The sequence below is a fragment of the Scyliorhinus torazame genome, chromosome 16 (assembly GCF_047496885.1).
Source record: "Scyliorhinus torazame isolate Kashiwa2021f chromosome 16, sScyTor2.1, whole genome shotgun sequence".
Taxonomy (NCBI): Eukaryota; Metazoa; Chordata; class Chondrichthyes; order Carcharhiniformes; family Scyliorhinidae; genus Scyliorhinus; species Scyliorhinus torazame.
This window is the reverse complement of record NC_092722.1, coordinates 27,559,005-27,584,450: the sequence shown is the minus strand read 5'-3', so window position 1 is coordinate 27,584,450 and position 25,446 is coordinate 27,559,005. Positions and strand designations below refer to the sequence as shown.

Below are 25,446 nucleotides of genomic sequence, written 5' to 3'. Positions count from 1 at the left end.
GAATGTTACAGTGAGGGTTTATTTCTTTCAGAATGTGACAGTGAGGGGTGATTTTTATCAGAGGGTTACAGTGAGAGGTGTGATTTCTATCAGAATGTTACAGTGAGGGGTCATTTCTATCAGTGTGTTACAGTGAGGGGTGTGATTTCTACCAGAGTGTTACAGTGAGGGGTGATTTCTATCAGTGTTACAGTGAGGGGTGATTACTATCAGAGTGTTACAGTGAGGAATGTGATTTCTATCAAGGTGATACAGTGAGGGTGTGATTTCTATCAGAGTGTTACAGTGAGGGGTGATTTCTATCAAAGTGTTACAGCGAAGGGCGTGGCTTCTATCAGAGTGTTACAGTGAGGGGTGATTTCTATCAGTGTGTTACAGTGAGGGGTGATTTCCATCTGAGTCCTATAGTGAGGGGCGTGTTTTCTATCAGTGAGTGATAGTGAGGGGTGTGATTTCTATCAGAGTGTTACAGTGAGGGTGTGATTTTGATCAGAGTGTGAGAGTGAGGGGTGTGATTTCTATCAGAGTGTTACAGTGTGGGGTTTGATTCATATCAGAGTGTTTCAGTGAGAGGTGTGCTTTCTATCTGAATGTTACAGTGAGGGGTGTGATTTCTATCAGAATGTTACAGTGAGGGGTTATTTCTTCAGAATGTGACAGTGATGGGTGATTTTTATCAGAGGGTTACAGTGAGAGGTGTGATTTCTATCAGAATGTTATAGTGATGGGTGATTCCTATCAGAATGTTACAGTGAGGGGTGTGATTTCTATCACAGTATTAGTGAGTGGTGTGATTTCTATCACAGTATTTCAGTGAGGGGTGTGATTTCTATCAGAGTGTTTCAGTGAAGGGTGTGATTTCTATCAGAGTGTTACAATGAGGGTGTGATTTCTATCAGAGTGTTGCAGTGAAGGGTGTGATTTCTATCAGAGTGTTACAATGAGGGTGTGATTTCTATCAGAGTGTTGCAGTGAAGGGTGTGATTTCTATCAGAATGTTACAGTGAGGGGTTATTTCTTTCACAATGTGACAGTGAGGGGTGATTTTTATCAGAGGGTTACAGTGAGAGGTGTGATTTCTATCAGAATGTTACAGTGAGGGGTCATTTCTATCAGCGTGTTACAGTGAGGGGTCATTTCTATCAGAATGTTACAGTGAGGGGTGTGATTTCTATCACAGTATTAGTGAGGGGTGTGATTTCTATCACAGTATTACAGTGAGGGGTGCGATTTCTCTCTGTGTTACAGTGAAGGGTGTGATTTCTATCACAGTATTTCTGTGACGGGTGTGATTTCTATCAGAGTGTTACAGTGAAGGGTGTGATTTCTATCAGAGTGTTACAGTGAGGGGTGTGATTTCTATCAGTGTGTTACAGTGAGGGGTGATTTCTATCAGAGTGTTGCAATGAAGGGTGTGATTTCTATCAGAGTGTTGCAATGAAGGGTGTGATTTCTATCAAGAGTGTTACAATGAGGGTGTGATTTCTATCAGAGTGTTACAGTGAAGGGTGTGATTTCTGTCAGAGTGTTACAGTGAGGGGTGTGATTTCTATCAGAGTGTTACAGTGAGGGGTGATTTCTATCAGAGTGTTGCAGTGAGGGGTGTGATTTCTATCAGTGTTACAGTGAGGGGTGTGATTTCTATCAGAATGTTACAGTGAGGGGTTATTTCTTTCAGAATGTGACAGTGAGGGGTGATTTTTATCAGAGGGTTACAGTGAGAGGTGTGATTTCTATCAGAATGTTACAGTGAGGGGTCATTTCTATCAGCGTGTTACAGTGAGGGGTGTTTTCTATCAGTGTTACAGTGAGGGGTGATAACTATCAGAGTGTTACAGTGAGGAATGTGATTTCTATCAAGGTGATACAGTGAGGGGTGATTTCTATCAAAGTGTTACAGCGAAGGGCGTGGCTTCTATCAGAGTGTTACAGTGAGGGGTGATTTCTATCAGTGTGTTACAGTGAGGGGTGTGATTTCTACCAGAGTGTTACAGTGAGGGGTGATTTCCATCTGAGTCCTATAGTGAGGGGCGTGTTTTCTATCAGTGTGTGATAGTGAGGGGTGTGATTTCTATCAGAGTGTTACAGTGAGGGTGTGATTTTGATCAGAGTGTGAGAGTGAGGGGTGTGATTTCTATCAGAGTGTTACAGTGTGGGGTTTGATTTATATCAGAATGTTACAGTGAGGGGTTATTTCTTCAGAATGTGACAGTGAGGGGTGATTTTTTATCAGAGGGTTACAGTGAGAGGTGTGATTTCTATCAGAATGTTATAGTGATGGGTGATTCCTATCAGAATGTTACAGTGAGGGGTGTGATTTCTATCACAGTATTAGTGAGTGGTGTGATTTCTATCACAGTATTTCAGTGAGGGGTGTGATTTCTATCAGAGTGTTTCAGTGAAGGGTGTGATTTCTATCAGAGTGTTACAATGAGGGTGTGATTTCTATCAGAGTGTTACAGTGAAGGGTGTGATTTCTATCAAGAGTGTTACAGTGAGGGGTGTGATTTCTATCATTGTGTTACAGTGAGGGGTGATTTCTATCAGAGTGTTGCAGTGAAGGGTGTGATTTCTATCAGAGTGTTACAATGAGGGTGTGATTTCTATCAGAGTGTTGCAGTGAAGGGTGTGATTTCTATCAGAGTGTTACAGTGAGGGGTGTGATTTCTATCAGAATGTTACAGTGAGGGTTTATTTCTTTCAGAATGTGACAGTGAGGGGTGATTTTTATCAGAGGGTTACAGTGAGAGGTGTGATTTCTATCAGAATGTTACAGTGAGGGGTCATTTCTATCAGTGTGTTACAGTGAGGGGTGTGATTTCTACCAGAGTGTTACAGTGAGGGGTGATTTCTATCAGTGTTACAGTGAGGGGTGATTACTATCAGAGTGTTACAGTGAGGAATGTGATTTCTATCAAGGTGATACAGTGAGGGTGTGATTTCTATCAGAGTGTTACAGTGAGGGGTGATTTCTATCAAAGTGTTACAGCGAAGGGCGTGGCTTCTATCAGAGTGTTACAGTGAGGGGTGATTTCTATCAGTGTGTTACAGTGAGGGGTGTGATTTCTACCAGAGTGTTACAGTGAGGGGTGATTTCCATCTGAGTCCTATAGTGAGGGGCGTGTTTTCTATCAGTGAGTGATAGTGAGGGGTGTGATTTCTATCAGAGTGTTACAGTGAGGGTGTGATTTTGATCAGAGTGTGAGAGTGAGGGGTGTGATTTCTATCAGAGTGTTACAGTGAGGGTGTGATTTTGATCAGAGTGTGAGAGTGAGGGGTGTGATTTCTATCAGAGTGTTACAGTGTGGGGTTTGATTTATATCAGAGTGTTTCAGTGAGAGGTGTGCTTTCTATCTGAATGTTACAGTGAGGGGTGTGATTTCTATCAGAATGTTACAGTGAGGGGTTATTTCTTCAGAATGTGACAGTGATGGGTGATTTTTATCAGAGGGTTACAGTGAGAGGTGTGATTCCTATCAGAATGTTACAGTGAGGGGTGTGATTTCTATCACAGTATTAGTGAGTGGTGTGATTTCTATCACAGTATTTCAGTGAGGGGTGTGATTTCTATCAGAGTGTTTCAGTGAAGGGTGTGATTTCTATCAGAGTGTTACAATGAGGGTGTGATTTCTATCAGAGTGTTACAGTGAAGGGTGTGATTTCTATCAGAGTGTTACAGTGAGGGGTGTGATTTCTATCAGAGTGTTACAGTGAGGGGTGATTTCTATCAGAGTGTTGCAGTGAAGGGTGTGATTTCTATCAGAGTGTTACAATGAGGGTGTGATTTCTATCAGAGTGTTGCAGTGAAGGGTGTGATTTCTATCAGAATGTTACAGTGAGGGGTTATTTCTTTCACAATGTGACAGTGAGGGGTGATTTTTATCAGAGGGTTACAGTGAGAGGTGTGATTTCTATCAGAATGTTACAGTGAGGGGTCATTTCTATCAGCGTGTTACAGTGAGGGGTCATTTCTATCAGAATGTTACAGTGAGGGGTGTGATTTCTATCACAGTATTAGTGAGGGGTGTGATTTCTATCACAGTATTACAGTGAGGGGTGCGATTTCTCTCTGTGTTACAGTGAAGGGTGTGATTTCTATCACAGTATTTCTGTGACGGGTGTGATTTCTATCAGAGTGTTACAGTGAAGGGTGTGATTTCTATCAGAGTGTTACAGTGAGGGTGTGATTTCTATCAGAGTGTTACAGAGAGGTGTGTGATTTCTATCAGAGTGTTACAGTGAGAGGTGTGATTTATATCAGCATGTTAGAGTGAGCGGTGTGATATCTATCAGAGCGTTACAGTGAGGGGTGTGATTTCTATCAGAATATTACAGTGAGGGGTGTGATTTCTATCAGAGTGTTTCAGTGAGGGGTCATTTCCACCTGAGTGCTACAGTGAGGGGCGTGATTTCTATCAGAGTGTTACAGTGAGGGGTGTGATTTCTACCAGAGTGTTACAGTGAGGGGTGATTTCAGAAGAGTGTTACAGCGAGGGATGTGATTTCTATCAGAGTATTACAGTGAGGGGTGTGATTTCTATCAGTGTTACAGTGGGAGGTCTGATTTCTATCAGAGTGTTACAGTGAGGGGTCTGATTTCTATCTGAGGGTCACAGTGAGGGGTGTGATTTCTATCAGAGTGTTACAGTGAGGGGTGTGATTTCTATCAGAGTATCACAATGAGGGGTGTGATTTTTATCAGAGTGTTACAGTGAGGGGTGATTTCTATCAGAGTGTTCCAGTGAGGGCTGTGATTTCTATCAGAGAGTTACAGTGAGGAGCGTGATTTCTATCAGAACGTTCCAGTGCCGGTGTGATTTCTATCAGAGTGTTCCAGTGAGGGTGTGATTTCTATCAGTCTGGTAGAGTGAGGGGTGTGATTTCTATCAGAGTGTTACAATGAGGTGTGTGATTTCTATCAGAGTGTTACAGTGAGGGATGATTTCAGAAGAGTGTTACACTGAGGGATGTGATTTCTTCCAGAGTGTTGCAGTGAGGGATGTGTTTTCTATCAGTCTGTTATAGTGAGGGGTGTGATTTCTATCAGAGTGTTACAGTGAGGGGTGTGATTTCTATCCGAATATTAGAGTGACCGGTATGATATCTATCAGAGTGTTACAGTGAGGGGTGTGATTTCTATCAGTGTTACAGTGAGGTGTGTGATTTCTATCAGAGTGTTACAGTGAGGGATGATTTCAGAAGAGTGTTACACTGAGGGATGTGATTTCTTCCAGAGTGTTGCAGTGAGGGATGTGTTTTCTATCAGAGTGTTGCAGTGAGGGGTGATTTCTATCAGAGTGTTGCAGTGAGGGTGTGATTTCTAATAGAGTGTAACAGTGAGGGGTGTGATTTCTATCAGAGTGTTACAGCGATGGTATGATTTCCATCAGAGTGTTACAGTGAGGGGTGTGATTTCTATTAGAGTGTTACAGTGAGGGGTGTGATTTCGATCCGAATGTTAGAGTGAGCGGTGTGATATCTATCAGAGTGTTAGAGTGAGGGGTGTGATTTGTATTATAGTGTTACAGTGAAGGGTGATTTCTATCAGAGTGTTACAGTGAGGGGTGTGATTTCTATCAGTGTTACAGTGAGGGGTGATTTTGATCAGAGTGTTGCAGTGAGGGGTGTGATTTCTATCAGATGTGTTACAGTGAGGCGTGATTTCTATCAGAGTGTTACAGTGAGGGATGTGATTTCTATCAGAGTGTTACAGTGAGGGTGTCATTTGTATCCGAGTGTTACAGTGAGGCGTGATTTCTATCAGTGTGTCACAGTGAGGGTGTGATTTCTATCAGAGTGTTACAGTGAGGGGTGTGATTTCTATCAGAGTGTCACAATGAGGGGCGTGATTTTTATCAGAGTGTTACGGTGAGGGGTGATTTCTATCAGAGTGTTCCAGTGAGGGCTGTGATTTCTATCAGAGAGTTACAGTGAGGAGCGTGATGTCTATCAGAACGTTCCAGTGCCGGTGTGATTTCTATCAGAGTGTTCCAGTGAGGGTGTGATTTCTATCAGTCTGTTATAGTGAGGGGTGTGATTTCTATCAGAGTGTTACAGTGAGGTGTGTGATTTCTATCAGAGTGTTACAGTGAGGGATGATTTCAGAAGAGTGTTACACTGAGGGATGTGATTTCTTCCAGAGTGTTGCAGTGAGGGATGTGTTTTCTATCAGTCTGTTATAGTGAGGGGTGGTGATTTCTATCTGAATGTTACAGTGAGGGGTGTGATTTCTATCTGAATGTTAGAGTGACCGGTGTGATATCTATCAAGAGTGTTACAGTGAGGAATGTGATTTCTATCAAGGTGATACAGTGAGGGTGTGATTTCTATCAGAGTGTTACAGTGAGGGGTGATTTCTATCAAAGTGTTACAGCGAAGGGCGTGGCTTCTATCAGAGTGTTACAGTGAGGGGTGATTTCTATCAGTGTGTTACAGTGAGGGTGTCATTTCTATCAGAGTGTTACAGTGAGGGTGTGATTTTGATCAGAGTGTGAGAGTGAGGGGTGTGATTTCTATCAGAGTGTTACAGTGTGGGGTTTGATTTATATCAGAATGTTACAGTGAGGGGTTATTTCTTCAGAATGTGACAGTGAGGGGTGATTTTTTATCAGAGGGTTACAGTGAGAGGTGTGATTTCTATCAGAATGTTATAGTGATGGGTGATTCCTATCAGAATGTTACAGTGAGGGGTGTGATTTCTATCACAGTATTAGTGAGTGGTGTGATTTCTATCACAGTATTTCAGTGAGGGGTGTGATTTCTATCAGAGTGTTTCAGTGAAGGGTGTGATTTCTATCAGAGTGTTACAATGAGGGTGTGATTTCTATCAGAGTGTTACAGTGAAGGGTGTGATTTCTATCAAGAGTGTTACAGTGAGGGGTGTGATTTCTATCATTGTGTTACAGTGAGGGGTGATTTCTATCAGAGTGTTGCAGTGAAGGGTGTGATTTCTATCAGAGTGTTACAATGAGGGTGTGATTTCTATCAGAGTGTTGCAGTGAAGGGTGTGATTTCTATCAGAGTGTTACAGTGAGGGGTGTGATTTCTATCAGAATGTTACAGTGAGGGTTTATTTCTTTCAGAATGTGACAGTGAGGGGTGATTTTTATCAGAGGGTTACAGTGAGAGGTGTGATTTCTATCAGAATGTTACAGTGAGGGGTCATTTCTATCAGTGTGTTACAGTGAGGGGTGTGATTTCTACCAGAGTGTTACAGTGAGGGGTGATTTCTATCAGTGTTACAGTGAGGGGTGATTACTATCAGAGTGTTACAGTGAGGAATGTGATTTCTATCAAGGTGATACAGTGAGGGTGTGATTTCTATCAGAGTGTTACAGTGAGGGGTGATTTCTATCAAAGTGTTACAGCGAAGGGCGTGGCTTCTATCAGAGTGTTACAGTGAGGGGTGATTTCTATCAGTGTGTTACAGTGAGGGGTGATTTCCATCTGAGTCCTATAGTGAGGGGCGTGTTTTCTATCAGTGAGTGATAGTGAGGGGTGTGATTTCTATCAGAGTGTTACAGTGAGGGTGTGATTTTGATCAGAGTGTGAGAGTGAGGGGTGTGATTTCTATCAGAGTGTTACAGTGTGGGGTTTGATTCATATCAGAGTGTTTCAGTGAGAGGTGTGCTTTCTATCTGAATGTTACAGTGAGGGGTGTGATTTCTATCAGAATGTTACAGTGAGGGGTTATTTCTTCAGAATGTGACAGTGATGGGTGATTTTTATCAGAGGGTTACAGTGAGAGGTGTGATTTCTATCAGAATGTTATAGTGATGGGTGATTCCTATCAGAATGTTACAGTGAGGGGTGTGATTTCTATCACAGTATTAGTGAGTGGTGTGATTTCTATCACAGTATTTCAGTGAGGGGTGTGATTTCTATCAGAGTGTTTCAGTGAAGGGTGTGATTTCTATCAGAGTGTTACAATGAGGGTGTGATTTCTATCAGAGTGTTGCAGTGAAGGGTGTGATTTCTATCAGAGTGTTACAATGAGGGTGTGATTTCTATCAGAGTGTTGCAGTGAAGGGTGTGATTTCTATCAGAATGTTACAGTGAGGGGTTATTTCTTTCACAATGTGACAGTGAGGGGTGATTTTTATCAGAGGGTTACAGTGAGAGGTGTGATTTCTATCAGAATGTTACAGTGAGGGGTCATTTCTATCAGCGTGTTACAGTGAGGGGTCATTTCTATCAGAATGTTACAGTGAGGGGTGTGATTTCTATCACAGTATTAGTGAGGGGTGTGATTTCTATCACAGTATTACAGTGAGGGGTGCGATTTCTCTCTGTGTTACAGTGAAGGGTGTGATTTCTATCACAGTATTTCTGTGACGGGTGTGATTTCTATCAGAGTGTTACAGTGAAGGGTGTGATTTCTATCAGAGTGTTACAGTGAGGGGTGTGATTTCTATCAGTGTGTTACAGTGAGGGGTGATTTCTATCAGAGTGTTGCAATGAAGGGTGTGATTTCTATCAGAGTGTTGCAATGAAGGGTGTGATTTCTATCAAGAGTGTTACAATGAGGGTGTGATTTCTATCAGAGTGTTACAGTGAAGGGTGTGATTTCTGTCAGAGTGTTACAGTGAGGGGTGTGATTTCTATCAGAGTGTTACAGTGAGGGGTGATTTCTATCAGAGTGTTGCAGTGAGGGGTGTGATTTCTATCAGTGTTACAGTGAGGGGTGTGATTTCTATCAGAATGTTACAGTGAGGGGTTATTTCTTTCAGAATGTGACAGTGAGGGGTGATTTTTATCAGAGGGTTACAGTGAGAGGTGTGATTTCTATCAGAATGTTACAGTGAGGGGTCATTTCTATCAGCGTGTTACAGTGAGGGGTGTTTTCTATCAGTGTTACAGTGAGGGGTGATAACTATCAGAGTGTTACAGTGAGGAATGTGATTTCTATCAAGGTGATACAGTGAGGGTGTGATTTCTATCAGAGTGTTACAGTGAGGGGTGATTTCTATCAAAGTGTTACAGCGAAGGGCGTGGCTTCTATCAGAGTGTTACAGTGAGGGGTGATTTCTATCAGTGTGTTACAGTGAGGGGTGTGATTTCTACCAGAGTGTTACAGTGAGGGGTGATTTCCATCTGAGTCCTATAGTGAGGGGCGTGTTTTCTATCAGTGTGTGATAGTGAGGGGTGTGATTTCTATCAGAGTGTTACAGTGAGGGTGTGATTTTGATCAGAGTGTGAGAGTGAGGGGTGTGATTTCTATCAGAGTGTTACAGTGTGGGGTTTGATTTATATCAGAATGTTACAGTGAGGGGTTATTTCTTCAGAATGTGACAGTGAGGGGTGATTTTTTATCAGAGGGTTACAGTGAGAGGTGTGATTTCTATCAGAATGTTATAGTGATGGGTGATTCCTATCAGAATGTTACAGTGAGGGGTGTGATTTCTATCACAGTATTAGTGAGTGGTGTGATTTCTATCACAGTATTTCAGTGAGGGGTGTGATTTCTATCAGAGTGTTTCAGTGAAGGGTGTGATTTCTATCAGAGTGTTACAATGAGGGTGTGATTTCTATCAGAGTGTTACAGTGAAGGGTGTGATTTCTATCAAGAGTGTTACAGTGAGGGGTGTGATTTCTATCATTGTGTTACAGTGAGGGGTGATTTCTATCAGAGTGTTGCAGTGAACGGTGTGATTTCTATCAGAGTGTTACAATGAGGGTGTGATTTCTATCAGAGTGTTGCAGTGAAGGGTGTGATTTCTATCAGAGTGTTACAGTGAGGGGTGTGATTTCTATCAGAATGTTACAGTGAGGGTTTATTTCTTTCAGAATGTGACAGTGAGGGGTGATTTTTATCAGAGGGTTACAGTGAGAGGTGTGATTTCTATCAGAATGTTACAGTGAGGGGTCATTTCTATCAGTGTGTTACAGTGAGGGGTGTGATTTCTACCAGAGTGTTACAGTGAGGAGTGATTTCTATCAGTGTTACAGTGAGGGGTGATTACTATCAGAGTGTTACAGTGAGGAATGTGATTTCTATCAAGGTGATACAGTGAGGGTGTGATTTCTATCAGAGTGTTACAGTGAGGGGTGATTTCTATCAAAGTGTTACAGCGAAGGGCGTGGCTTCTATCAGAGTGTTACAGTGAGGGGTGATTTCTATCAGTGTGTTACAGTGAGGGGTGTGATTTCTACCAGAGTGTTACAGTGAGGGGTGATTTCCATCTGAGTCCTATAGTGAGGGGCGTGTTTTCTATCAGTGAGTGATAGTGAGGGGTGTGATTTCTATCAGAGTGTTACAGTGAGGGTGTGATTTTGATCAGAGTGTGAGAGTGAGGGGTGTGATTTCTATCAGAGTGTTACAGTGTGGGGTTTGATTTATATCAGAGTGTTTCAGTGAGAGGTGTGCTTTCTATCTGAATGTTACAGTGAGGGGTGTGATTTCTATCAGAATGTTACAGTGAGGGGTTATTTCTTCAGAATGTGACAGTGATGGGTGATTTTTATCAGAGGGTTACAGTGAGAGGTGTGATTTCTATCAGAATGTTATAGTGATGGGTGATTCCTATCAGAATGTTACAGTGAGGGGTGTGATTTCTATCACAGTATTAGTGAGTGGTGTGATTTCTATCACAGTATTTCAGTGAGGGGTGTGATTTCTATCAGAGTGTTTCAGTGAAGGGTGTGATTTCTATCAGAGTGTTACAATGAGGGTGTGATTTCTATCAGAGTGTTACAGTGAAGGGTGTGATTTCTATCAGAGTGTTACAGTGAGGGGTGTGATTTCTATCAGAGTGTTACAGTGAGGGGTGATTTCTATCAGAGTGTTGCAGTGAAGGGTGTGATTTCTATCAGAGTGTTACAATGAGGGTGTGATTTCTATCAGAGTGTTGCAGTGAAGGGTGTGATTTCTATCAGAATGTTACAGTGAGGGGTTATTTCTTTCACAATGTGACAGTGAGGGGTGATTTTTATCAGAGGGTTACAGTGAGAGGTGTGATTTCTATCAGAATGTTACAGTGAGGGGTCATTTCTATCAGCGTGTTACAGTGAGGGGTCATTTCTATCAGAATGTTACAGTGAGGGGTGTGATTTCTATCACAGTATTAGTGAGGGGTGTGATTTCTATCACAGTATTACAGTGAGGGGTGCGATTTCTCTCTGTGTTACAGTGAAGGGTGTGATTTCTATCACAGTATTTCTGTGACGGGTGTGATTTCTATCAGAGTGTTACAGTGAAGGGTGTGATTTCTATCAGAGTGTTACAGTGAGGGGTGTGATTTCTATCAGTGTGTTACAGTGAGGGGTGATTTCTATCAGAGTGTTGCAATGAAGGGTGTGATTTCTATCAGAGTGTTGCAATGAAGGGTGTGATTTCTATCAAGAGTGTTACAATGAGGGTGTGATTTCTATCAGAGTGTTACAGTGAAGGGTGTGATTTCTGTCAGAGTGTTACAGTGAGGGGTGTGATTTCTATCAGAGTGTTACAGTGAGGGGTGATTTCTATCAGAGTGTTGCAGTGAGGGGTGTGATTTCTATCAGTGTTACAGTGAGGGGTGTGATTTCTATCAGAATGTTACAGTGAGGGGTTATTTCTTTCAGAATGTGACAGTGAGGGGTGATTTTTATCAGAGGGTTACAGTGAGAGGTGTGATTTCTATCAGAATGTTACAGTGAGGGGTCATTTCTATCAGCGTGTTACAGTGAGGGGTGATTTCTATCAGAATGTTACAGTGAGGGGTGTGATTTCTATCACAGTATTAGTGAGGTGTGTGATTTCTATCACAGTATGACAGTGAGGGGTGTGATTTCTCTCTGTGTGTTCCAGTGAAGGGTGTGATTTCTATCACAGTATTTCAGTGAGGGGTGTGATTTCTATCAGAGTGTTTCAGTGAAGGGTGTGATTTCTATCAGTGTTACAATGAGGGTGTGATTTCTATCAGAGTGTTACAGTGAAGGGTGTGATTTCTATCAGAGTGTTGCAGTGAAGGGTGTGATTTCTATCAGAGTGTTACAATGAGGGTGTGATTTCTATCAGAGTGTTACAGTGAAGGGTGTGATTTCTATCAGAGTGTTACAGTGAGGGGTGTGATTTCTATCAGAGTGTTACAGTGAGGGGTGATTTCTATCAGAGTGTTACAGTGAAGGGTGTGATTTCTATCAGAGTGTTGCAGTGAGGGGTGATTTCTATCAGAGTGTTACAGTGAAGGGTGTGATTTCTATCAGAGTGTTGCAGTGAGGGGTGATTTATATCAGAGTGTTACAGTGAAGGGTGTGATTTCTTTCAGAGTGTTGCAGTGTGGGGTGATTTATATCAGAGTGTTACAGTGAGGGGTGATTTATATCAGAGTGTTACAGTGAGGGTGTGATTTCTATCAGAGTGTTACAGTGAGGGGTGATTTCTATCAGAGTGTTGCAGTGAGGGGTGATTTATATCAGAGTGTTGCAGTGAGGGGTGATTTCTATCAGCGTTGTGTAAATCAGGGGACTGTTTGATATGTAACCAACTCTTAATTCGCTTATTTTTGGAAGTTGAGCAGTTTAGGCGCCCTCAGGTTAGGGTGTGGAAAATCAGCCAAGTTTCCCTCTGTCGATCATTAAGTAGTACCTCCTGTGGGGAATTCCATGTGTGTTTGCTTTGGATTGGGCAGGTGTGGGTGTGGCTGTGGTGTCCCCCTCAGTCAAATTAACTGCTGATTTTAGAGGTAGATTTGGAGCTCTGCCCATTAGTTGCAATATTTAGAGCGTTGGACCAGCCGGAATTGAGGATGGGAGCGGGTGCAGACGCTTTGGCTTTTGCCTCCTTGTTGGCTTGGTGACAGAATCTGTTGAGTTGGAGGCAGGCAACACCGCCCAGTGCCGTAGCGTGGCTGGGTGAGTTGATGGAGTCTTTGTACCTCGTGAATGTTAAGTTCTCGGTGAGGGGAGTGATTGACGGATTCTACTGTAGATGCCATGCATTTATATTACATTTCGAAGATCTGGGGCGGGATTCTCTGACGCGCTCGCCCGAAGTTCCTGACCGAGGTCACTGGACCTCTACATGGTCAGCTCCCCAGCCGTGGCCATCTTGCAGTGGGCGGGACCAAAGAACCCAGACCCTCATCACTGTTAACTGTTGAGGGTGGGGAGGGGGCTGTTCTAATGGGAAGGGGGTCGTCCTAATTGTTGGTGGGGTTTTAAAATATATATTAGTTTGCTGTGGTTGGTGATACATGTCCTATTGTTTGATTGTTTTTTATGTATAAAATGTTAAAAGTTTAATAAAAATGTTATCAAAAGAAATGTCAGTGCTGAACTCACCTCACACTGTCCCTTACATGGGCCCAGGAGGTACTGAGTAACCCAGCGGGGTTCAGTATGTCCCAGGAGAGGACAGGTCTGGAGAGACAACAGACAAGTGAATTTGTTGTATACAATCCAGAAAGTACTGCGATTACAGCCTACTCTTCCAAACGTCCCTGAGAGCCATAATGACTCACTCATGAGTTGAGGCTTCAAGCATCGCACCAAAAACTACAACACCCTGTTGGTGAGGCTGAGAAATGTTAGCAGGCCATAACTGGTCTTCACAAGTGCCCCACAGCTACCTTCCTGCAACCAGTCCCTGACAGCATGAAATAATCTTCACCCTTGCAGGGCTGGATCTGACATTAATCCCATCAGCTTCTAATTCAACCAGTCCAAACTTGTAGAATTATGAAATATTTCACAACCCCTTGGAGATTTACAGGAGTGAAGGACACAACACCTTAATGATACTATTTAATGAGTTGAAACACTGTTGATAAAGTCCCACATAAGAGGTTAGTGTGCAAAATTAAAGCACATGGGATTGAGGGTAAAATATTGACATGGATTGGTTCGCAGACATAAACAGAGAGTTGTGATATATATTTTTTGCAGTGACAGGAGGTGTTTAGTGGGGTCCCGCAGAGATCAGTACTTGGGCTCCAGCTTTTCACAATAAACACCAATGATTTGCACAAGAGAACCAAATGTAATCTTTCCAAGTTTGCTGATAACATAAAGCTTGGTGGGAATGTGAGCGGTGAGGAGGATGTTAAGAGGCTTCAAGGTAATTTAGACAAGTTGAGTGATGCAGATGCAGTATAACGTTGATAAATGTGAAGTTAAAGAGCTGCACGGTGGCGCAGTGGTTAGCACTGTTGCCTACGGCGCTGAGGACCCGGGTTCGATCCCAGCCCCGGGTCACTGTCTGTGTGGAGTTTGCACATTCTCCCCGTGTCTGCATGGGTCTCACCCCCACAACCCAAAGATGGGCAGGATAGGTGGTTTGCCGCACTAAATTTCCCCTTAATTGGAAAAAAAATAATTGGGTACTCTAAATTATTTTTTTAAAATAAATAAATGTGAAGTTATTCAATTCAGACAGAGAAATTGAATAAAAGAGTGTTATTTAAATGGTCAAAGATTGAGGAATGTTGATGTACAAAGGGACCTGGCTGTCCTTGTACACTAGTCACTGAAAGCCAGCATGCAGATTCAGCAAGCAGTTAAGAAAGCAAATGGTATGTTGGCCTTCATTGCAAGAGGACTTGAGTAATAATAATCTTTTATTGTCACAAGTATGAAGTTACGGTGAAAAGCCCCTAATCGCCACATTCCGGCGCCTGTTCGGGTAAGCTGGTACGGGAATTGAACCCGCGCTGCTGGCCTTGTTCTGCATTACAAACCAGCTGTCTAGCCCACTGAGCTAAACCAGCCCTTGGAGCAAGGATGTCTGACTGCAGCTGATCCGTGGCGAGACCATGCCTGCAGTATTGTGTTCAGTTTTGGTTTCCTTACCTAAGAAAGGCCTTATTTTCCATAGAGGGAGTGCAGCAAAGGTTCACCAGGCTGATCACTGGGGTGGCAGGATTGCCATATGAGGAGAGATTGGGCTGACTGGAATGTAGAAGAATGAGAGAGGATCTAATTGAAACGTAAAAAATTCTGACAGGACTGGACAGACTGGATGCAGGGACGTTGTTTCCTCTGGCTGGGGTTGGGGTCTAAAACAATAGGGTGCAGTCTCAGGATAAGGGGTAGGGCACTTAGGACTGAGATGAGGAAGAACTTCTTCAATCAGAGGGTGATGAACCTGTGGAATTTTCTACCACAGAAGGCTGCGGAGGCCACATCACAATATATTTACGAAGGAAATAGATCAGGTTTCCAGACTCTAAAGGCCTCAAGGGGCATGGCGAGAGTGTGGGAGTATGGTGTTGAGGTCGAGGATTTGCCATGATCATATTGAATGGCGGATCAGGCTCAAGGAGGCAAACGGCCTACTCCTGCTCCTATTTTCTATGTTTTCGATGTCATTGCGATCCACTCTGATGGTCCAATGATGGCGAACCATTGTGCACAGAAAGATCCCAGATTCAGTATCTAATCTAGACTGAGTTTAGCTGGACAGCCCCACCAAGCCCTTCCTGCTCCCAGTCACTGACCTGGGGTATGAATCAGATTGTATCCATGTGCACCATGATGGCAGCATCTGGCTCAGATATGATATACTCTCCACAGAATCACAGAATTCTTACAGCAACGATAGAGGCCATTTGGCCCATCATGTCTGCACCCCTCACTGAATGAGCAACTCACCGAGTCCCATTCTCCCACTTTTACCCCATACCCCTGAACAGTCTGCCTTTTCAGATAACAGCCTAATTCATGCTTGAATGCTTCAATTGCGAGTGTGGTGGAGGCATGTTCTCCATGTTCTTCCTACCAAAATGAATCACTTCCCATTTCTACACTTTGAGCTTCATCTGTCACCTGTCCGCCCATTCCACTAACTTGCCTACATTTCCTTTTCAAGTTCCACACTATCCTCCTCACAGCTCATAATACTTCCAAGCTTTGTATAATCTGAAAATTTTGCAATTGTGCCATGTAAAGATAAAGCAAAGGTCCCAACACTGATCCCTGGGGAACTCCATTACAAACCTTCTTCCAGTTTGAAAACATTCATTAATCAATACTCCCTGTTTCTTGTCACTCGGCTAATTCTCTATCCATGTTGCTTCTGTCCCTTTTATTCCATGAGCTATAACTTTACTCACAAGTCTATTCTGTGCATTGTATCAAATGTCTTTTGGAAATCCATGTGCACCACATCAACTGCATTTCCCTTATCAACCCTCTCTATTGCCTCTTCAAAAAGCTCCAACAAGTTAGTTAAACATGATTTTCCTCTCAGAAAACTCTGCTGGCTTTTCTTAATTAACCCTGATTTGTCCATGTGACTATTAATTTTGTCCTGAGTTATTGTTCCACCATCAAAGTTAAAATGACTGGCCTGTAATTTCTAGGCTTACCTTTGCACCCTTTTTTGAACAGCGATGTAACATTTGCAATTCTCCAGTCCTCTGGGATCACACCTGAGTCTAAGTAAGATGGAAAATTACGACCAGTGCTTCCACTCTCACTTCCTCATTATCCTTGGATGCATCACCTCGCTCCTGGTTCCTTATAAACATTAAGTTCTGGCAGCCTATCCAATAGCACCTCTGTCATAACCCCCACGAGGCCCATAGGGAAACCATTATCGATCTCCCAGGCGGAGGCCACCCAGCTGGGGCTCGTTAGAACCGACCATAAAAGCCGGCCCGAGCAGGGACCAGGATGTTGGTTGTTCCAATGGGGACTGTGATTGTAGGTAGTTACTGCCTTGGGCAGATTATTGTTAAAAATAAAATAAATCTTTTGCTTCCTACTGCTGGTTTCCTTGGTCAGTAAATTGGCGACAAGGACAAAGGAGACTCCGTACGTGCTTGTTAAAATGTCCAGCTACCCAAGACGACTACCATGCAGTAACGTGAGGACATAAAGTTTGAAAATGCAGCTATTTGGCATTGCAGCCTCACGGTGCCGAGGCCCCAGGTTCGATCCCAGCTCTGGGTCACTGTCTGTGTGGAGTTTGCACATTCTCCCCGTGTTTACGTGGGTTTCGTCCCCACAACCCAAAGATGTGCAGAGTAGGTGGATTGACCATGCTAAATTGCCCCTTGATTGGAAAAAATGAATTGGGTACTCTAAATTAAAAAAAAAGAAAATGCAGCTATTTGGTAAGCCAAAAGCTTTGATGTGGACATGGAAGATTGAGCCTAGATGCAGAATCTATGAGGTACTTCTTTCAGGCCAGCGGTACTTTGGGATAAGACCATCAAAAGGTGATCCGCCTGACCACCTGCAGGGCCCTGACATTTGGAATTATAAAGTCTTACTGACCCAGTTGCACCAGACTCCAAATCCATAGATGAGTTGGTTGAACTAGTGACCGAACATTATGATCAAAACCTTCTGTTATAATGCAATGTTATAGGTTCAACACGGCTGTGCGGTCTCCGGGTGAGGCGGTCACTGACCTATTGACCCGCCTTAGGCAGCTGGTGGAACACTGCTAGTTTCGGCCGCCGCTCTCGGAAGTGTTGAGCGATAGGCTTGTTTGTGGAATAAATAACAGGGCCATGCAAAGGAAGCTGTTGGCAGAGCCCACGTTAGACTTCAAGCATGCCATCGAGTTGGCACTATTCCATGAAAATGCAGAGAAAGGGGCACAGGAGCTTCAGGGGATCATGGGATCCATAGTTTGGCCCACCTTCCATATCAGACTCCCGCAGCATCACGGGGCAGTGCCGGGCTCGGCAGGTCATCTCCCAAAAGGCAACCCAGGGTGCAATTCTGCAGTCGGGTCAGTATTCAGGAGCCACTGCAGACCTGTAGGATACCTCCCCCGCAGACGAATGGGAAGGCCGATCACATTGCCAGATGTGTGGACGGAGAGCATGTTGTGGCCAGAGCCACCAGACCAGCAAAGAGAACGCCCCCCAAGAGTAGCCATGGGGTCACCACGAGCCAGAACCTTGCACGTGGCCCTCCAGAAGATGACTGTATGATGCAGTTGAACTGGGTCATGACCCCAAAGGTGACACCGATCAGGGTCACATTACAAATGAACGGGCATCCTTTGGTGAATTATTATGGAAATTCATCTCCAACTTGACCACCCTGATGGTGCTGCTCCACATACTGCTAAAGAAGAACCAGAACTGGGTTTGGGGTGCCTTACAAAAAGAAGCATTCGCAAGGGTGAAAAAGTGTCTAATGTCCTCACAGTTCCTCATCCATTATAATCCAGCTCGACCGCTAGTCCTGATGTGTGATGCCTCCCCCATGGCATCAGGGCGGTGCTGGCCCACAGATGGGTCGATGGCACAGAGCGCCCTATTGCTTTTGCTTTAGGGACCCTGGCAGACGTGGAACAAGGTTATGCCGAAATAGTGAAGAAAGACTTGGCAGTGATATTTGGTGATGGAGATGGACACGGGAGCTGCTGTCTCCATTGTAGACAAACAGACCGTTCATTGTCTTCGTGCAGGGATCTTACTGCGAACATTGCGAGACACCAAAGTAAAGTTGGCAACCAGCACCGAAGAACCACTGAGCATCATAGGACCATCGTGACTCCAGTGACACATGGGCAGCAATTGATCAGGCTTCCCTTGGTCATGGTACAGTGAATCGGACCCAATCTACTGGGGCCGTGACTGGTTACAAGTCCTCCGTTTTGACCGGTAACAAATTTTCTGGATGGGCACTGGAAACGTATATGATGTTCTTGGCAAATACCCTGAAGTGTTCCAGGAGGGTCTGGGTAGGATAAAGGGAGCCATGGATCGTATTTACATTGACGCAGAGGCTCAAAACAGATAGGCCTGTTCCCTACGGAATTGACACAGAACTACAGTGCCTGAAGGATCTGGGAATCATACGCCCAGTACAATTTGTGGAGTAGGTCACACCCATGGTACCAGTTACAAAGCAGGGCAAGTTTTTCCGGCTCTGCAGGGATCACAGGTTTACAACATGGATACTACCATTACACGTGAGAACACGACCCACCAGGTACGCGGTATATACTTGTGCGACTCGGCCAATGTTGTCTACCTCATACGCTGCAGGAAAGGATGTCCCGAGGCGTGGTACATTGGTGAGACCATGCAAAGGAAGCTGTTGGAAGAGCCCACTTTAGACTTGAAGCGAGCCATTGAGTTGCCACTATCCCGTGAAAATGCAGAGAAAGGGGTACAGGAGCTTCAGGGGACCAGGGACTATGGGATCCAAAGTTTGGTCCACCCTCCAGGGTGGCCAAGTTGGAGATGAATTTCCCATAATAATTCACCAAAGGATGCCCATCCACTTGTATTGTCACCCTGATTGATGTCACCTTTGGGGCCATGACGCAGTTCAACTGCATCATAGTCTTCTTCTGCAGGGCCAAATGCAGACGCTGCGACAATGTATGAACGGACATCGTGCGACAATCACCAGGCAGGAATGTTCCCTTCCAGTCGGGGAACACTTCAGCAGTCAAGGGCATTCAGCCTCTTATCTTCGGGTAAGCGTTCTCCAAGGCGGCCCTCAGGACGCGCAACGACGCAGAATCAGCGAGCAGAAACTGATAGCCAAGTTCCGCACGCATGAATACGTTCTCAACGGGGTCCTGGATTCATGTCTCACTACATTTAACCCCCCACCATCTGGCCTGGGCTTGCAAAATCCTACCAACAGATTGGCTTGAGACAATTCACACCTCTTTAACCTGGGATTACCCCTCTCTCCAGTTGCACCGTCTGGACCTGTAAAGACTTAATTACGTGCAAAGACTCCCATTCAAAATATCGTAGAATCATAGAATTTATAGTGCCGAAGGAGGCCATTTGGCCCATCGGGTCTGCACCGGCCCCTGGAAAAAGCAGCCTACTTAAGCCCACAACTCTACCCTATCCCTGTAACCCAGTAACCCCACCCCACCTTTTTTTTGGACACCAAGGGCAATTTATCATGGCCAATCCACCTAACCTGCACATCTTTGGACTGTGGAAGGAAACCGGAGCACCTGGAGGAAACCCACCCAGACACGGGGAGAACGTGCAGACTCCGCACAGTGACCCAAGCCGGGAATCAAACCTGGGACCCCGGAGCTGTGAAGCAACTGTGCTAACCACTGTGCTACCGTGCTTGCATCATTGGCTCTGTCTATATATATGTTTGTGTAACCCACCTCTTCACTCACCTGGTGAAGGAGCAATGCTCCGAAAGCTAGTGATTCCAAACAAACCTGTTGGACTTTAACCCTCTGTTGTAAGACTTGTTTCTGTGCTCACCCCAGTCTAACACCGGCATCTCCACATCAGGTTTATGGTGAGCAGGGCTTCGTAGCTGGGTCGTCGCCCGATTCCCAGGATGGAAGATTTATTGGTGAAACTGGATGGAGAGTGTTCCTTTTCAAAGCTTGATGTGGACCATGCCTATTTATATCTGGAACTGGACTGCACAGCCAGGAAATATGCAACTATGAACATCAAGAGCGGATTATTTGAGTACACCCTCCACCTGTTTGGGGTCTTATCAGCTCTTACAATCTTCCAACGGGTGATGGAGGGTAGTCTCCAGGGTCTGCCGAAAGTAGCTGTATCCTGAGATGATGTGCTCATCACGGGTGCCACCAATAAGGAGCACCTGGACAACATGACGGTTCTCCCAAGTGGGCGCCTGGCTGAAGAGGAGCAAGTGCATGCACAGAGCGAAGGCGGTAATGTATTTGGGGTACAAGGTGGACAGGGATGACCTACACCCTGCGGAGGAGAAAGCTCAGGCCATAAAAGGGACCCCAACTCCAAGGAACGCCTCTGAACTCTGTTCATTTTTGGGCCTGATGAATTATTATGGGAAATTCATCTCCAACTTGACCACCCCGATGGCGCTGCTCCACATACTGCTAAAGTAGAGCCAGAAGTGGGTTTGGGGTGCCTTACAAAAAGAGGCATTCGCCAGGGTGAAAAAGTGTCTCATGTCCTCGCGGCTCCTCACCCATTATGATCCAGTTCCACCACTAGTCCTGACGTGCGATGCCTCTCCAAAGGCATGGGGGAGGTGCTGGCCCACAGATGGGACAGTGGCACAGAGCTTTTGTTTTGGGGACCCTGGCAGACACGGAACAAGATTATGCCGAAATAGAGAAGGAAGACTTTGGCAGTGATAATTGGAGTCAAGAAATTCTATCAATATGTCTATGGGTGGCACTTCTCCATTGAGACTGATTACATCTGCTGGGCCAAGATTCAGTGCTGGGGTCTTCTGCTCACTGCATACAAGTACTCATTCCAAAACCGTCCGGGTACACAGAAAGCCCATACTGACATGCTTAGTCGTCTCCCGTTGCCCGTGGGTCCCCCATCCCCAGCAGTGGTGGATGAAGTGGGAGCAACCCTGAATTTTATGGATACTCTGACGGCTGTTCAGGTTTTTAAAAATAATAAAATTAAGAATACCCAATTTTTTTTTTCAATTAAGGGGCAATTTAGCCTGGCCAATTAATTGACCTATCATGTACATCTTTGGGATATGGGGGTGAGGCCCACACAGGCACGGGGAGAATGTGCAAACTCCACACAGTCAAACTCCACACGGACAGTGATCTGGGGCTGGGATCGAACCTGGGACCTCAGCGCCGTGAAGCAGCAGTGCTAACCACTGCATCACCGTGCTGCCCTGGGTTTGAACATGGACTCAATGAGATTCTAAGCTCGCAAAGCTCTGCCATGTTCTCTTAAATGGCGGGTTACAGGGACCACTCCCCAGTAGCCCTACAGCCCTAAGCCCAGAAACTCCAAGAACTAAGCGTGGAAGATGGTATCATACTGTGGGGAGCTCCCGTGGTCATCCCACTGCAGGGTCAGGAGTCCCTCCTGAAGGATCTACACAGTGGTCACCCAGGCTCCTTGAAGATGAAGATGCTGGCTCGGAGTTACGTTTTGTGGCCTGGCATCGATGGAGACATAGAGTGAGTTGTAAGCAGTTGCCTGGCGTGTCAGGAGCACCAAAAGCTCCGGTCAGCGGCCTCCCTTCAGTCCTGGGAATGGCCAAGACGTCCATGAGTGAGGCTGCACGGCAATTTCACAAGGCCTTTCATATCGTGGCCAGCCACTCAAAATGGCTTGACATTTACAAAATGGCTTCGACGACGTCAAGGGCCACCATCGAGAAGCCTTGGAGGTGGAGGAGCTTTCCACATTCACTAAACGGAACACCATCCGGCACATCAGACTAGCCCCTTACCATCCTATATCTAACGGCCTGGCGGAAAGGAGTCCACCGGCTCCATAAACAAGTGGCGGGTATGATTTCTTTTTAATTACTGAACGACAGGGGTAGCACCAGCAGAATGCTGATGGGCCTCAGGCTTAGGTCTCGGTTTAAGCTTGACTTTCCCGAACCTGGGCGGGAAAGTGGAAGTGCAGCAAGAAGCACAGAAACAACACCATGACCGTTGGATGCCAGGGCGGAGGTTTCAATCAGGAGACACAGTCTACGTCCACAACTTTGGAGACGGGCATTCTGTTCCCTGGAATCATGATCAAGAATACGTGGCCGGCCTTCTATCAAGTCAAGTTCCAAGGGTAAATCCAACTAAAACATGTGGAGCACCTCAAGAGATGGGGGCCCAGCGATAGATGGCCCTCAACCGACGGCGTTGATGCCTCCAACAAGCAAAGAACCGCCCCTCAGCCGGGGAACCCAACCAGCCATGACCCATCGACTGGACCCGCAGGAAGATGACTCCAGTTTGGATATGGACTCAGAGGCGTCCATTCAGATGGACGATGTCGCGTCTGGGATTCCAGCGATAACCCTCTGGGGGTTGACCAGAAAAAGCCGGTCGACCAATCGGTACACGCTGCCGACCCAGACACACCGCAGGCAGAAGCTCAGTCTCGGGCAAAGCAGCGCAGGAGGCCCCCGCTGATGACAGCAGAGGAGGAAACCTTTGGACTTTGTGGGGGAGGAGTGTCATCAGCCCCATGAGGCCCACGGGGAAAACATTATCGATCTCCCCATGTGACTCGTGGAGTACGAGCTTCCCAGGTGGGGGGCGGAGGTCACCCAGCTGGGGCTTGCTAGCACCGCGCATAAAAGCCGGCCCGAGCAGGGATCAGGGTGTTGGTTGTCCCAACAGGGACTGTGATTATAGATAGTTACTGCCTTGGGCAGGTTATTGTTAAAAGTAAAATAAATCTTTTGGTTCCTTCTGCTGGCTTCCTTGGTCATTAAAACCTCCATATCAACTGTAAACCCTTCCAGTGTTTAAATTGCCTCCTCTTTCATCGTGGCTTGGGTAGCATTGTCCTTGGTAAAGACAGGTGCAAAGTATTCCTTGAAAACCTCAGCTATGCCCTTTGCCTCCGTGTGTAAATCCCATTTTTGGTCCCACACCTCTTTTCACCACCTTTTTCACCTAGTCCAAGAGCCTGTTGACATTTGTGGTCTACAGTTACACATGGGGTCTGGCTAAGAGGGTTTCGTGGATCCTTTCTCTTGGACCCTGCAGTCTGCATCATTCACTGTGGATCATTCATGCTAGATTCTGTCATGGTTCGGGGTTGAGAGCTGGGATCAGGGCACTGGGTTTGGCTCCTCCATTCGCACTTGTACATAAGAGCATGGTTACTGCCACATCAATAGGAGTTGCTGTGGAATCAGAAAACATTGCTGCGGTAATAATATTCTACCACTAGATGTCAATAGTATGTGCTGTATGTGTGAAATGGCGGGTGAAATTTCTCCTGGGCAGGTTTACAAATCAGTGGGCTCTTTTACACTAGGCTTGATTTGTGAGGAAATGACCTATGATTCACTATTGTCTATTTTGTTCTTCAATGAGAGGTGAAGGGAGGATAGTCACACAACACAACAGTCCCATTGGCAGGAGTTTCTATCTATAGTGTCTGATTGTCTGGTTGGAAGCATAATAATGTAATAGACTGTCCCTCACTCCATGTTACTTTGGTTATGCCCTCAAGGTATCATTGGCTCGACTTCCCATCAGAGCTTGTGAAAGATGCTCATGTCAATCTTTATAAACCCCATTCATTCCTGTTTCTTTTGAATATTACCGCTCAATAGGCAATCGCCTGGACGATGGGGCCTCAGATGTGGAATCGGAGCCGGATCTCCCGCTGAAACGTAAGCAGCGCCGCAGCCGCACCACATTCACCGCGGAGCAGCTGGAGGAATTGGAGAAAGCCTTCGAGAGGACCCATTACCCTGACATCTACACCAGAGAAGAGCTAGCCCAGAGGACCAAGCTCACAGAGGCACGAGTCCAGGTGAGTTCACGGAGTTGTACCAGGTTACATCGAGTATACAGCACAGAAGCAGACCGTTCTGCCCAACAGAGGTCCATCCTAGTAGTCATGCTCTTGATGAGCCTCCTCAGACCCTATTTCATCAGAATGTCCTTTTATTCTTTTCAACTCAGCAATAGAGATTGAGGGGAGATTCTGATCAGAGCCGTACAAGGTTATGACGAGTTTCCAGCAGCCAATTGCTCAAGGACCAAGGGATCCAGATTTGAGGGCAAGGGATCCTGGGGACAGGGCTGTGAGGAAGGTATGGGGTTATTGCCCTCAGGTCTCCTACTGCTCCACTCCCCTACCCTTTCCAGAGACCCTGGTTACCTCTGTCTTTCCATCAGTTATGACAGCGCAGAGGGAGAAGCCACAATACTTTATTGCCTCCACTCACATGTCCTATTCTAACTGTTTCCTTTGAAGTACTGCTCACATGAACCAGAAGATATTAACAATGAAAGGCTAAACGCCAGTCCCAATGCCAAGCCCATCTCCAGGTCCCAGACTCATTTTTATCATCAAGCAACACATCAAAGGTAAAAGTTTCCATTGCCCATCACCTGGGTGTGGAACCTGCATGGAGTAAACCCAATCATTATCATGTTATTATCTTCACACAAACTGCTACCAACCCTTTGCTACACAATAGGGATGATTCCCACTGTTGATCTTGATTTTCCTGAGTTTTTGCAACTCTTCAGGAATCCCCCCTATGGTACACAATGAAACCGCTTCCCTGTTTCTTCTATAATTCACTTCCTAATCAATGAAGTAGGATACTGTATAATGGGAGTGAATGGGAAAGATTTAAATCCATTGGGATTCTGTATTGTAGGAGTGAATGGGAGGGGGGTTTAAATCCATTGGGATTCTGTATTGTGGGAGTGAATGGGAAGGGGTTTAATGGGAAGAGGGTTTAAATCCATTAGGATTCTGTAATGTGGGAGTGAATGGGAGGGGGGTTTAAATCCATTGGGATTCTGTAATGTGGGAGTGAATGGGAGGGGGGTTTAAATCCATTGGGATTTTGTAATGTGAGAGTGAATGGGGGGGGGGGTTAAATCCATTGGGATTCTGTATTGTGGGAGTGAATGGGAAGAGGGTTTAAATCCATTTGGATTCTGTAATGTGGGAGTGAATGGGAGGGGGGTTTAAATCCATTGGGATTCTGTATTGTGGGAGTGAATGGGAAGAGGGTTTAAATCCATTGGGATTCTGTAATGTGGGAGTGAATGGGAGGGGGGTTTAAATCCATTGGGATTTTGTAATGTGAGAGTGAATGGGG

General features: G+C 45.3%; 1 protein-coding gene across 1 annotated transcript in view; it reads left to right on the top strand.

Annotated features, from left to right (window-relative positions):
* The window catches only part of LOC140392649 (paired box protein Pax-7-like), a 1,255,382-nt gene that overhangs the window by 634,497 nt on the left and 595,439 nt on the right, over positions 1-25,446 (top strand). The window contains 1 exon segment of the mRNA XM_072478121.1: positions 23,935-24,137. Within this exon segment, the coding sequence (XP_072334222.1) occupies positions 23,935-24,137 (203 nt within the window).